Source organism: Varanus komodoensis, unplaced genomic scaffold (genome assembly GCF_004798865.1).
Source record: "Varanus komodoensis strain SLA01 unplaced genomic scaffold, ASM479886v1 scaffold26, whole genome shotgun sequence".
In the NCBI taxonomy this organism is placed as follows: domain Eukaryota; kingdom Metazoa; phylum Chordata; class Lepidosauria; order Squamata; family Varanidae; genus Varanus; species Varanus komodoensis.
Genome location: NW_025335684.1, coordinates 5,196,991 through 5,211,525, shown reverse-complemented (window position 1 = coordinate 5,211,525; position 14,535 = coordinate 5,196,991). Strand labels below are relative to the sequence as shown.

At 51.2% G+C, this 14,535-nt stretch overlaps 1 protein-coding gene across 4 annotated transcripts in view; it reads left to right on the top strand.

Annotated features, from left to right (window-relative positions):
* FBXL18 (F-box and leucine rich repeat protein 18) overlaps positions 1-14,535 on the top strand; it is a 111,506-nt gene that overhangs the window by 6,245 nt on the left and 90,726 nt on the right. For all 4 annotated transcript variants that reach the window (XR_006415019.1, XM_044433133.1, XM_044433131.1 and 1 more), the window contains exon 4: positions 39-257. Coding sequence is in view for 3 of the 4 variants with exons in the window: in XM_044433133.1 (XP_044289068.1) it covers positions 39-257 (219 nt within the window). In the remaining variant the exon portion in view is untranslated. The remainder of the gene's footprint in view (positions 1-38; positions 258-14,535) is intronic.

The window sequence follows — 14,535 nt, the reverse complement described above, 5'->3', positions numbered from 1 at the left end:
GTGTGCATCCTGTAATCGCCTCTTGTCTTCTCTTGCAGGCTGGAGCAGCCCTACTTCAGTGCTAATGCCCAGTTCTTCCAGGCTTTGAGCCACTGCACTTCCTTGCAGCGCCTTTGCATCATCTCTCGGAGCGGGACCCTGCAGCCGGACGCCGTGATGCTGTTCATGACCACCTGCCTCGAGGTCATCATGTGCCACATGTTCACAGGGGAATCCCTCACGGTTTGCAAAACCCTCCAGCAGTCGCTGATGCGGAGGTGAGTGAAGGCAGGGCTGGATCAGGTTCTCCTCACTGCTGCCCCTTTCCTCCTCCACTGTTTTTTTTTTTAGGACCAAGATCAGTATGGTCGGTGGGGGGTATCTCCTCAGACACTACTGCTAATCAGGTTGGACCTGATTGCAGGGACCGCTTGCTGGAATGACAGGTGTTCTGGGGAATCCCATCTTGCCCGTGGACACCACTGTGCCACAAGACGTCCCTTCCACTAGCCTGACATGGCTTATATTAGTGTTCGGGGCTCATTTGATGCAGTACCATTTTGGGGCAACTTTACGACTTGTCTCAAAATATGGGGAGAAAAGCACGAGGACCACAGTGCCTTGGCATCCTCTTTGGTCCAAGCTCAGAGAAGGAAGGAGTCTTTCCCCCTGCTCTCAAGTGTGCTAAGGTGGGGCAGTCAAGATGTATCGGAGTATATCCGGGCAGATCTCTCCATGATTTGCAGTGCATCAGCAAACACTGAAGACCAGGTTGTCCCAGCAGGAGCAATTTGTCGACCCAAATCAGAATCCCTGACTTAAGCTCAGAGATGGACTGGGATTTGGACATGCAGGGTATCTCTGTGTGCGGCTCAGGGGGTGCAGGTGGTCAAGGACTCCGTTGTACCGTCTTGCATCTGCTCTGGCTGAGGAGACGGCGAGGGTTGTGGGGAAAAGCAGAGTCGAACCAGCCTCGCGAGTCCACCCCTGTGCCATGAGGGCATGGTGGCTCTCTGCCCTCTCGTGCCCCGCTGTGTTCAGGGCCTGGAAGAGCAGCAGAGAAGCACCACCGGCTTTGTGTGGGTTGAACGGGACAGTTTCTGGGTTGGACTCTGTCCTGGAGCCACCAGTTGGCTTTTTCTTGGTGAGATGGTCAGGGGAATCAGTCAACCGAATCTCTGTCAGTTTCCACTGTCGCTAAAAGGGCACATCCCGACTGTGGGAATCATTTGGAATTTACCAGCACTTTTTAAAGTGGGCAACTTTCTTGCCTTCATAAAAAATGGAAGCTAGAAATCACACCGGGAAATGCTGCGTGTGTAGGGCTCCTATCCCACCACTCTCTCCTCCTCTCCTGTGCAAGAATTACTTTTTAAGGAAAACCATTAGATTTCTGGGTGGTTCTTCGTATTCCTGAACCTGCCGTGGTTCTTCCTTCCAGTGGGTGTGAAGAGAAGGAAAGAGTCGCTTTTTGCCCCCCCCCCCCCCCCCCCCATCCTTTGCCCACACAGCCCATCCCACTTTGCCGGCCGCCTCTCCGTTCCCGACCACTCGCCTCAGTATTCCTCTCTCTCCTCCATCCTGAATTCCTTTGGGAGTGGCTGAGCCTGGGGTCAAGGTAGGGAAAACTTCTTTCTGTTGGGGGAAGAGGCATTTTCCTTTCCTCTGGGGCTGGGAAAAGGCATTTGTGAGTGTATGTAAAGGTTTCCTTTGTGGACCAGCTGAGAAGTAATTCCTGCTCAGTTCCATGTAAGCAGGCATCGGTTTGGAACCTTAAATGGACATTTTTGTAGGGTACCTCTGACCCACATACCCCATCATCCCTGACCATTGACCATGCTGGCTGTGAGAGTTAAAATACAGCAGCATTTGGAGAGCCGCATGTTCCAGAGATCACAGATGAACTGCTGCAAAGTGAGGCCTTAATAAAGTAATGGAATCTGGGATTCTGAAGACCGGGAGACTGTCGGGGCCTTGTTAGCGGCCAAAAGGCTGTGCTGAGAACTTGCAAGGAGTAGCCCCCCCCCCGCTGTACACACGCAAAATGTCTCGCACAACTAGTTCTTCGGCAGCCTTGCATGCTGCAGGCGTGGCATTCCGGTGGCGGTGGCAGCTCGCCCTGCAGGGCTGTCGTGGGGGCTGCCTCGACCGTGGTCGCCCGGTTTGCTTTGGGAAGAGGCTGCAGGGATATAACATATCCCCGTCGCATCCAGACAAGCCTCGGGGTGCCTTCAACGGCTTGGAAGGCAGCTGCCTGCGGAAGTGCATCTTTCAGCATCGTGCTGTGCTTGGCATGGCAGCAGTCGGGCAGTTTGCCAAGATGAGGGCTGTTAAACGCCCCATGATGTCAATGGATGCTTTTCAACAGAGCCCTCGTCTGTGTCTTAATTGAATTCATCCAGGGGGATTTTTTTCCCCCATAAGAAGCAGAAATTCCTTTTCCAGTCTTCTCATTCTTTGCCTGTCCAACATCTCATAACAGTGCTGAGCTAAACTTTAATAGCCTTTTTCCTGTGCTGGTTTGTGCTCTCTAGAAGCCAGATTGCAGCTGCTTTCTCGCATCTCATGCAGGCCTGTCTCCTTCCTCTGTTTTCCTTTTTCTGTCTCTCTTAAACGTAGGTGTTTTTAAACATACGTGGTTCTTTGCCTGTCAAAACAAGCGAAGTAACACTCTCCCTCTGCTTCACACCATTCTAATGGCAATATTAAAGCAGGGGTGGGGAAAAGAAACTTAGGAAGGGCCCTGCTAGAGCAGACATTCTTTCTACCCCGACACCCTGCACCTTTCTAGAAAGTAGCTAATGAACAGTGGAGACAGCGGCTATAATTTTAGATTTTAATCTGCTTGCCAGGCCCCTCCTTTGTGTGTGGGGTATACCTTTGAGAGCAACGGCTTTTGTTCATGGATTCTTTGCATGGCTACCTTCCTCTTCTGTGACATTGCTGGGACTGGTTTTGATGCTGTGAAAGAGTACAACTTCAAAGGGGAAGCTTAACAGTGGGCACAGATTTTCTGGTGCACTGCAGAGGTCCTTGTCCCAGCAGCGGGCCAGCTGCTCCAGTGATGTCTTTGTTGGCGACCCTTATTTCCTGGGTTTGGCATCTTTTGGACAGTCTTCCGAAAAGCCTTTACTGTAGCAAGGCTCCTTTCGTCTCCCTAGAGCAGGGCTGTCAGAAAGTAAGTCTGTATCTGCACATGTGCATTTTTGTGCGCTATTCGCCTGTGTGCTGTACCCTTCCTCTAAGCAAGTCACACTTGTTGGCTTTAAATTGCACGTGGCTTTTCTGCTGAAGGCGGCATTTGAGGCCGCTTACCAGCAACTGAAGCAGCATCCTGCAGTGTCTCTTGAAAAGGACAGGCTGCGGGTCATTGCAGCTGCTTGGCATGCAGAAAGTTCCAGGTTCTGTCCCAAGCACATTCCTGAAAGGGGGGAAACCTCAAGCTGAAAGCCCCGTAGAGCCGTTGCTGCTGGTCATTGTTGGCAGCACTGGCCTAGATGGGCCAAGGAATTGCCATGGGAGAAGCAGCTGTGATGCAGGGCATATTGTTTGCGGAGCTCCTCCTGTCTCTGTGAGCAGAGGAACTAGGAATCTCCCCCCCTTGCGTTCATCCATTGCTTCCGAGGAAAAGTGGTGATTTCTCCCGTACCTCTGGCCCAGGTCTCTCCAGGGCTGTGGCCATGACCGCTTCCACACAATATGGTCATGACCACAACCTTTAATGGCTTTCCAAGGGGAAATTCATGGAGGATAAAGCATGCAAGACACCTAAGGAGCTGCCTTGGATGGAGCCCATCTCGCTTCCTGTTGTTGACTTTGACCAGCAGCAGCTTTCCAGGTAGATCCCCCCGCCCCCACAGTCCTGTGTGGAGATGGAACATAAGAAACTGTCCTACTGCAGGTGGACCACTGGCCCACTTCACTCCCCATGGTTGTGCATCCTGGCTGCTTGCCAGGTCCTGGGCAGAGAGGCTGCTTCCTGTCATTTGCTGCCTGAGACTCACATCTGGAGGTGACGGGGGCTGAATGGGCCCTCGGCAGGATACACAGGAGCTTGAATTCATCCGCTACAATCACAAAGGTGGTGTGCCACTGCATACCAGCCTCTGGGTGCAAGGCAAGCGCTCACGGCCCCCACGCCCAGCTTCCTTCCAGAGGCGGCTGGTCGGCCATTGTGGGCCACCAGAGGGCAGACTTAGAGGGTCTTCAGTCAGTACTGGGGAGTGCCTAAGTTCTTCTTCAGCGAGAGACTATCACAGAACCCTAACCCGCTGCTTTCCCCCGGCCAGCCATGCCCCATGCCTTCTGCAGCTGCGAGATGCTCCTGCGCTTATACTGAATCGAGTTTACACTGGGGCGTCTCTCCTCTGGGTGCCTGTGTTGCTTTCCTTGCAGGTTCCCCTTTAAAACTCCCCTAGATGGAGCTGTTGGTTTCTTGCTAAAAGCTCCGTGACTTGTCTCCTCCCGCGCCCCAGTGCTGCAGGGCAAGTATTTTTCACCCCCACACCGCTGTTTTTCCCACCGCAGGAGACATCCTGAGCAAAGAGTTCTGATTACTTGTGTGGAGCATTTCATGCGACCCGTCGGCAAGCACAAACGCTGAAGAGATTCCCTCTGCCCTCCCATCTCCTGCCAAATACTCCAGGAAAGAGGAGCGTAATGTGAAATGCTTGTGTTAGCCAGTGTCCTTCTGGATCCCCGGGCTGAATCTTTTTCTAACCTAAGCACTTGTTATCCAGCGTGAGCCTTTGCAGCGCTCCACAGACGCTCGCCATTTCAAGGACAGGGGAGAGAGCGGGAGAGCTTGCTTGCCGGAGCAAACCAGATTCATCTATAGGCAATTAGCAACTGGGGGGGTGGGGTGTTTCAAAAGCAGCTGGTGCAGTGGGAGTCAGGTCGGAGTAGGCGTTTGGGAACGCGGGCTTTCAGCATGCCAAGCGTTTGTATTCTGCAGTGTGAGGAAAGCAAACACTGAGCGTGGAGCACAGCGAGCAGAACGCACCGTGCAAACAGCACACCCATTTAGACTGAACAGCCGCAGCTTATTATTTAGACTCAGGGTTCATTCAGCAGTAGCGGAGGGCAGCCAGCGCGTGACGGTGCCTCTCAGGCTGTGCTGGAGCCTCTCAGAAAATGCTGGGGAGCAGCAGAGGACGTCTCTTGGCGACGGAGGGGAAAGGTGGGGCTGCGAGAAAAGATGGGAAACTGTGATGGGCATGAGAGTGCAGGCACGCGAGGCCTCCTCCGCTGGATCAGGCCAAAGGCTGCAACTGGTGCAGCTGTCCTGCGCATACTGGGGTGCCCAGGGTGCTTTTGGGGTGCCCAGGAGGCAATAAGCCCTCTCTCATGTGGCAGCAAATGGTATTTAGTGGCACACTGCCTCTGAATAGCCGCGTTAGCCCTTCTTAGCAGCAGCGGTTGATCAATGTGGGATAGGAGCATAGGAAGCCGCATTCTGCCCAGTCAAACCCTCGGTCCTGCAGCCCAGTGTTGTTGGCACTGACTGGCAGCAGTGCCTCAGGGGTTCAGGCAGGGATTTTTCAGCCCTGCCTGAGCACACTGGGATCAAGCTTGGGACCTCCAGCATGCAAAGCCCCAGCGCAGGTTTCTCCCTCCTCCTCTTCCTCCATCAGTTTCTCAAATCCACTTTAAAACCGACTGAGTCAGCAGACAATGCTACCTCTTGTGTCAGTGCATTCCACAGATTGAATCCCACATGCTGTAAAGGACAGCTCTTGCTTTGTCGGTGTCCTTTCTGCTGCCAGTCAGTTTCTTGGGGCACCCATGATCGCCCAAAGAAAGCCTTTTTCACCCCGTGCTGAATTTCTTGTGTGCATCTCCTGCAGTGCGCCAAGAGTTTTATCCAGGCGAGAAGATCGGGGCCCTCAAGTAAATTTGCTCAAGCAAAGAGCAACATGCACGTTCCCTTTTAATGGCTGCTTTAGGGCTTTTGTTTCAAGGGAAGGCACAACATTGAGGGAGGGGGTTAAGTTTGGTCTCCTGTCTGAAAGGTCTGGAGATAATGAAAGTCTCTAAAGAAGCAGAGGCCATCTTCATGTTGCACACTTTTCTCTGTAACCACAAGAGTCCGGAACTTGCTCTTTTTCAAAAGAAAACCTGTCTTTCTCTGGAATCAAAGGGATGTGCTGCTGTATAACCACAATGGAAATTGGATTTGGCGATCTGCACTGGGATTTCGACCAGGACAGTAAACAAGCGTTACTTGGTATGAAAGGAACAAAATCATCTGGGCCTCAAGAAGATGGCAGGCCAACCCTTATTGAAATAAACCGCGGCGCATATCTCACTGGGCCAGATCCAGGGCATCGGAACATATCGAGCACAATATTGTAGAGGCTTGTGATTCGGCTTGAGTCTCGGTTTTGGTGGCACAAAGCTGTTTTCCCTTGGACCAACTGGCTTGCCTGCCAGTGGCTTTACAAGGGCTCGGGCAGAGAGGGCTCTTTCCCACCATTTGCTGCCTAACCTGGAGATGACAGAGATCGTCCCTGCGACCTTCTGCACGAAAGGCCAGTGCACTCGCCACGGAGCTGCGCTGCAGTCCTCTGGCCGCTCCCTTTCCCCTGCCTCCAGCATTTCTGTTGCTTTCTCTGTCCCCTCCGCCCTCCGGCCCAGACTGCCTCTTCTGGAGAGTGATGTGATTCCAACTCTACTGTTCTAGCATTCTGTGTCGGCTCTCCCCCCAGCCAGCGATTTCTTCTCCGATTTGGTGCGTTGAGTGGTGTGCAGAGCCCTTCCCGTGCGCGGTGCTGGCTTCCAAGCTGTGCCGCTTTGCTTGCTTGAAGACGAGCAGAGGGATGAGCAGTGCAGAATTGCCTCCAGCATGGCTCCCCCACACCCGCCCCCCAGCATGGCTTGTCCCTTTCAAAGCCTCCCTGGCCAGAGTCTCCACCTTCTTGGGCACATGATGCCGTGTGTGTGCAGGATAAAAGAGCCCATGCAAGGTGGAGCATTCTGAAGTCCCAGTGGATGCCATGTCCAGCCTGCCTGGGCCATGAGGTAGATGAGGTGGGGTAGATGAGGCTGGCTAGTTCTGTCTCAGTTTTAGAGCCTGGGCCTTCCTGCCTCTGGCAGTGATGAGCTGCAGGGTAGTTGAACTCCTGCACTCTCTTTCCACAAGCAGAATCTTAAGCCGAACAGGGAAACTGCCTTAAATCGAATCAGGCTCTTTGCTTACCCCCTTCAGCGCTCTGACGCCAGCCCTTCCCCAGCCAGGTGGTTCTGGACCACAGCTTCCATCAGCTACCAGAGTCAACCTTGGGGGGATTTGGGAACTGTCATCCCAGATCTCTGGAAAGCGGCAGGCTTTGGGAGGTGAGCCCGTGCTGACTCTTCAGGGGCTTTACCGGCCCTTCCTGGGATTGCCTGTGGGGCCACATGAGCACCCCCCGACAACCTATGGCACTGCCCCTGGAAGGGAAATCTTCCGGGGCCTTTTGGTTGGAGGAAGCCAGTGGCCAGCCTGGGCGGTGGCAGTGGGACCAGGCCAGTGCCTGGGATCTTGCCCAGAGAGAAGGTCCATCCTGTTGCCCCCGTGGCAACAGGGACTCCTGGCAGTCTCCCTTGAGAGCCCAGGAAGCTGAGGTAGGACGACAGTGCTTCTGAGGCACGTGCAGAGTACATCTCCCTCCCATTGAACCTGCCAAAAGGAACCCCTGAAAAGCAGGGGGCGTCTGACGACTAGTCTCCAATTCCAGGGCGGGGTGTCGCTTTGCCTTTTCTAGGCGTGCGAGCAGCACTGGCTGTAAAATGAAAGGAAAGGAAGTTATGTTGCCACCTTTGCTTTGAGGCCTTCTCTTTTGATCCCACCTTCTTCACTTGTGCTAAGCTGAACAGTTCCTCCTGTCTCCCTACTCCTCCTGTGCCTCGGCACTCGCACCCTTAAAATATTTATCTGCCTTTCCTTCCCCTTCCCACTCCCTTTAATTGTCGTTTAGTCAAGCTGTAAATATTTAATTCTTCTCTCTCCCCCATCCCCGTTCTTCTGAGTTACTCCCTCCAGCTCATTAATCATTTCCAGCTCCTATTCTCTGAAATAGTCCCCATAGTTTGGCAGCCCCCCTTTTGCAAGATGCCCCTGAACTTGGGCTTTTACCATGGAGTGAATATGACCTCTCTCTCATATGGTGGGGGTAGCACTAAAGTAGCATTTTTAAAATGTCGCAGGTGGAGAGGTTCTCTGCCTGCTCTCAGCTGAACCTGAGGAGAATGTGATTCTCTTCCTCACGTCCTATGGCTTGGAGCTCTTGCATTGACTGAGTTAAGGTGACATGATAGCCCACACGCAAGGCTTGGACCATGGATTGTTATTGAAATCTGGGTTATTCTGTTGTCTGAACCCAGCTGTGAAGAACCCATGAAGAAAACTCATGCTTGTTGGGTTCTCAACAGCTGGTTGTGGTTGGCAAGCCATGGCTTTGTGAGCACCGTAGGGTTCAGACGGCACGCAAACCCATGTTTCGGTGACAGCCCACGCGCAGCCCTTAAGCGTGTGGGTTGAGGCTATTCATTATTTGCCGCTTGCAAAGTTCTGCTTCTTTAGGCAGTTGTTCTGCTTCCTTCCTAATTGTATGCTGTGTTCGTGGCAGCTGGTGCCAGGCGGTGCCCATATTTGGGTCCCAAAAGTCAGTTGCTGGATCTGTGCGGCAGGGCATCCTTTCTCTGCATTTAATCAATGTATATCTGGCTTATGCTGTCCAAAAGTGTCTCTGGCCAGTTTACAAGATCAGAAATTAAATCACAGTGAAAAACATGAGGTCATCAGCTACGCTGCTTAAAGCATTAAAACCTAAATCAAAGGCACGGTAGCTAACAGACAGTCAAACGGGGCACCACAATTGCGGAGGGAAGGCTTGGGTAAAAAGGGAGGTCGCTGGGTGCCCCTTCCCCACTCTTTACTCCCCCACCCCCGAGAGCCCCTCTGCCATCAAATGCAGCCATCAGCCCGGATGAAATGCTGCGCCCTTGCCATGAAGAAATGAGTGCTGGCCTCTGGGACGTCCTTCATTTGGAAAGCAGAGCACTAATTTCTCCATCGCACCGCCGCTGTCCCTCCTCTCCCTCCTTTACTTCCTCCTGACCTTGAAACCGCTGCTCCGGCTTTCCTTGGTTTGCAGCAGTTTGCACCGCATCCACCGCTGGCATGTGAGCTGCCAGTCCCACTTTGCTAGCCTAAGCATGTCTGCTGGCCAGGTCCCCACCTCCGATTGCGGGAGGCTTAATGTATCGCTCAGCTGGCACAGTGAATCATTTAAGATCTCGTTCCAGCTTTCATTGTCTGTTTGGCTTCCTGCTCTCTTGGAACCCTCGAATCAGCCTGTCAGTCTGAATTAATAATAAGTGGCAAGGCCGCCTCCTTGGCTTGCCTTTCTCGAGCGCTGGAGCACTTGTTGAAATCTGACTCTGCTCCGGGTGTGCAAGCCGACGGGCTGGTGACCTTCCGCTCGGGGCAGGGACAGAGGGAGGGCGGCCGAAAGCGTTTGGGAGACGGGCCTTGTGGATCATGGGACATATTATGGAAGGAGCATAGCTTGATTCACTTGAGAGCCAGGGTGGTGTAGTCGTTAAGAGCATGGGGCTGGGACTCAGGCGATCCGGGTTCGAGTCCCCGCTCGGCCATGGAGCCAACTGGGGGACTTTGGGCCAGCCACAGACTCTCAGCCCAACCTACCTCACAGGGTTGTTGTTGTGGGGATAAGATGGAGGAGGAGATGTAAGCTGCCTTGAGCCCTTTGTAGGAAAAAGGCAGGATATAAATCGAAAAATAAATAAAATAAAATTCTCTGTTTCGGAAGGGTGGGAAGCACATCTGGAGAGCTCCGTTGTTGTCCCGAGCCTACGGATGAGATTGAACTTTTAATCTCAAGGTCTCTGAATGGTCAGACTGCACCCTCCCCCACACCTGGCATGGTCCCTCGTCTGTTTTCTAGCCTCTTGGAAAGTACTTTGCTCCTGGGAATGAGCAAGGGGGGCAGTTGTGCTGGTGGATGGGCAACTCTCCTGGCTGGAGGCAGATACCAGAGTGGCCGCTGTTCCGTGAATGTGTTAATGGGTGGAATTGCTGGTCTGCGAAGTGATTCTGGTTTAAGTCTCTGAGCAGCCCTGAGGCTTGGTGGGTGACGTGGGGCTGGGAATGCACTGTCCCAGCCTAGCCCGCCCTACAGGGTTGAATGTGGGTGGATTTGTGTCCTGTTTCTTGAGCTCATTGGAAAGAAGAGTAAAAAGGCAATAAAGATCAGTTTCATGCTAGGTGAGGTTGAAAGAAGCCCCCCCACTCCCCACTTCCTGGTTTTGGAGAAACTGGAGGTGGTTTAGGAACAGGTAGCAGCCCCCATCATGAGAGCTAGGAACTTGCTAGGACCTCTGGATATTTTTGCCTCAAATGTGTATGCTCCAAGTGGCACGACACCGTTCGGCAAGTGTGCTGGTCAATCCCCATCCTATTTCTGCTCGCTTCTTTGCAGTCAGGTCCTGAGCCCGACTGGGGAGAGGCCATGGAAACATAGAAACAGAGCACGTCCGAAGGGGTCTCCCGGGCCATCTAGTCTGACCTCCGGCACCAGCCGGCTCTGCTCCGCTCACAGCTTTGCATGCAGAAGGTCCTGGCCTTGATTCCTGGATGTTGCAGGCAGGGCTAGGAAAGGATCCTGCCTGAACACGTGGAAAGTCTTTGCCACCAACTGGTGTTGACAGTACTGGACTTGAGGGACCAAGGGGGCTGGTGGAAGGCAGCTTCCTTTATTCCATAATTCTCCCATGTGCTCTGCGGAGAGAGCCCAGGGAAGAAATTTTCCTTGGTCCAGGTCACAGAGCGATGGAATGACCCAACGGGCACTCCCCCGTGCCATTCTCTTCCCCTTCCTCTTTCTTCCGCCTCTGAATCGCTCACCGTCGAGCCTTGTTTTTGCAGACATGTACCGCTACGCATGCAGGAGGGGAGGGCAGAACAAGAGGCATCAGCCGTCGCGGTAATGTGTTTCCCAAGTAGAAATTAAGCGTAATTGGCCAATTATTGAAATAACTTCTTAATTTGCGGAAGATGTTGGAAAACAACTTCCCAGTGTGTTGGAGCTTGTTGTGGCAGAATCCAGCCTTCAGACATGGTTGGGCTCTTTCGGCTGCATTCCTTTCCTTGCCCTCTCCAGCTCTGCCTGCTCCTGTTTGGCTTCTTGGGATGTGGTTACTGGGTATCCTGCTTGGTGCACATCCAGCGACATTTATCCTGGGTCCTTGAAGTGTTCTTCCTGTATGAATTCACCACAGTGGCATCGGTAGCAGTAAATGGATAGCTGAGCTAGCAGAGCGAGACAGAAATAATGTACAACTGTGTGCACGGAAGCATCCCTTGAGCCCAGGCCACAACTCCCAGTGCTGGTGGCTTGGCACCTGTGCACTCAACCAGTCATTTCTACACCCAGGGTCAGTTCCCAGTTTTCTTCCCTTTGTTCTCCCTCTCCCAGCCTTAGAAGCAGTGCTGGGTGGTTTGGATAGCGTTGTGGTCCTCGAAGGACACGGTTGTCGAAATCCCAGGTTTAGCCATAAGCATATTTTAAATACTTCTTCCTTCTTTCATCTGCTCCTATTGCCTGAGTGCTTTGCATAACATAGTAGGTTTGGGAATAAAGAGAAAACATTTTCAATATAATGAATGAATAAAGTGATTATATGGAAATATCCCAAATGAATTCTTTTGATTATTCCCAACACTATGCAGTAAAGTCCTACCAACCAAATGAGGTGATACATTTCCTTGTTTGCTTCTTGGATGCCAACTGACAATCGGAAAGTTGGCCTCATGTGGTTTTGTTTTAAAATCGGTTTTAAATTAGATTTTTGAGATTTTTCACAGAACTACGAGGTTTTTGTGGAACCCTAGGGTTCTGTAGAACACAGTTTGGGAACTGATGGTCTAGAACATGGATTATCTGTTCTTTCTGTCTCTACTCCAGTGATGCAAAATTAGCAAATTAGGTATGGTTCAGCCTAACCATATTTGCACAGTTCCCAGTATTGATGTATTTTGTCCAATTCAAGTGGTGAATGCAGCCCTAAGCAATTTGTAGTGTGCCGAGATGGCATAGGGTGCTCCTATTGGCTTTTCAAACTTCAGTGCAATCTATTTAACATTTATGAAGATGGGGATGATCAGGGACTCCTTACTTAAATACAGTTTGGGGGCAGGATCAGCGCTATCAAAATGTATATTTTGGCTGTGCATTGTGTTTTCGGCTTGCAAATTGGGGCTTTGGCAACGTCGCACTCTCTCTTAAGTTCCTCAGAATCCGCCTCTTCGCCGGGATCCTCCCTGGATCGTCACCCACTTTGCTGGTAGGTGCTGATCCATAATGAAGAAAACACTGAATGTGAATGTGGGCTCCCAGCAGCCTTAGCTCTTACGTTTCCTGAAGCAGTATGACTGAACGCTCATCTGTACCTGATAAATAGTTCCCGCATGTAGAAGACCTGCTGGTTAGGCATTCTCAGAAGTGCTGGTTTTCTGTATGCGGGGAAGTCTGCAATATGAGGGAGCATCCCAGAAATGCTGGTTTATGAAATTCGCTCTGATCTTACAGTTTACAGTCCATAGCCCCTCACATCTCTCTGCATGTGTGGTGAGGACTTGGTGTATCTGATGAAGCATCCTGAAGGAGCCAGTGTTTGTCTTTATTTTGACAGAAGACCCTTTGTTGTTTTGCTGCAACAGACTAAAGTGACAAAGCCTGGACTTTATGAAACATGTTTGGATATGGTTATTAATGTAGAGCAATTTCTGTATATGCTGACTTGTTTTTTTACTCTCCTGGAAACCTGCTTTGAATGGGAAAAGCAACATAAAAACACACTTATTACAGTTCTTTAAAAAAATCATCCTATGAGCCCTCCTCCCCACATTCCCCGTCTGATTTTATTTGGTTTAATGCATTTCGTGGCTGCTTTTCTAAACCATGGTTTTGTGAGGAGAATTGCCACCCCCCAGACATAGGGTTACCATTGGGAGAACTTGGGTTTTCCTAGCCCCATCCTTTCTTCATCTTAGAGTAGGTTTATAGCCTCTTTTGAACAGTGTTATTCTGTATGCATTAATCCTAAAAAACAGCACAGCTGGGTTCTGTCCTTGCAGCCATGGAGTGAGATGAAGAGAGGCCTCATTCCACACCCTGCCAGGCACTGCTGCAGTAGAGTGTATATAATCCACTCTTTTGCCACACTTCTCTCATCTCAAATGCATGAGCCACAGACGTGTTAATGGTGGATGAGAAACATAATTCTTGTGGGAGTGTCTCGGAGACTGCAGGCCTCAGCACAGATCTGCCGGTGACAATCCAGTCAGCTTTTAGGAGTGTGCAAAAGAAGTTCCATACATTGCAGGGCAGGTACCGAAGTGAACAGTAGTATTCTTAATTGAAGTAGGCGTGTCGTACTCTAGAGGACCTGTATTTGTGCAGACTCCTCTGCAGCCAACATATAGAAGACATGACTAAGATTTAAAAGGGTCTAGACAGGCTGGAATTGAATGAGATTCAGCCAGAATACATGGTAAAGTCTTGCATTGAAGTTATCAGCGTGTGAAAGGCACAACTGTGGGAAGGCAGAGACCTGGCTTGGCAGCCGTTCCTGTGCAAAAGCAGCTCCTTTGCTCTTATTAAAAGCAAGGGAATAGAGATGCATCTCTTGAACTGTACGTCAGCAGTTGTGTTTTGATGTCGGTCTTTGGAACTTCTGTATTCAGGAATGGCTACTGTAAGGTTATGGGCAGGGGGGCCTGAAGGTTGATGAGTTTCTGAAGCGAGGACTGAGGGGGGACATGGTATCACTTTATAAGTACCTAACAGGCTGTAACAAAGAGGAAGACAAAAATCTCTTCTTGCTGATGGCAGAGTGCAGGAGATGGAATAATCAAGTCAAGTTGCGACCACCCAGATTCAGGCTGGACATCAGGAAAAACTTCCTCACTGTCAGAGCAATACGACAGTGGGTCCAGCTGCCTGGAGAGGTGGGGGGCTCTCCCACACTGCAGGCATTCAGAAAGAAACTGGGCAGCCACCTGAGTGGGATGCTGTGACGCGGTGTCCTGCAGCAGCAGGGGGCTGGGCCCGATGGCCCTCATGCCCCCTTCCAGCTCTACAGTTCTGTGATTCGATGAACATCATTGTTCTTGATGTCAGGTTCGTGTGTTGCTTTCCATTTTTTGTGGAGGCTGGCCAGGTTATCCTGGCAAATGATGGCCTCTTCCACTGGCGATAGCTTGGGCAGCCCTCCCCAACCGCTTGAACTCTTACTCACTTCAGGCAAGCATCTTTTTTGAGTCTTGATGTAACCCAAGTGCCAATTAGAAAGGATATATTATCAAAGGTCAATTCCAAAATCCATATTAATATAATACCTTTACTGTTCCAATCAGAAGATCACAAAAATGTGCAAGGTAAAGATCCATTTACCATTTTGCAGCGGAAGCGCTCAAGAATCTTGAGTATGTTCCAGAAGGCCAAGTACTTAGCACATTTATTTAAAGAGAGAGGTGGCACTCCTTCTTTT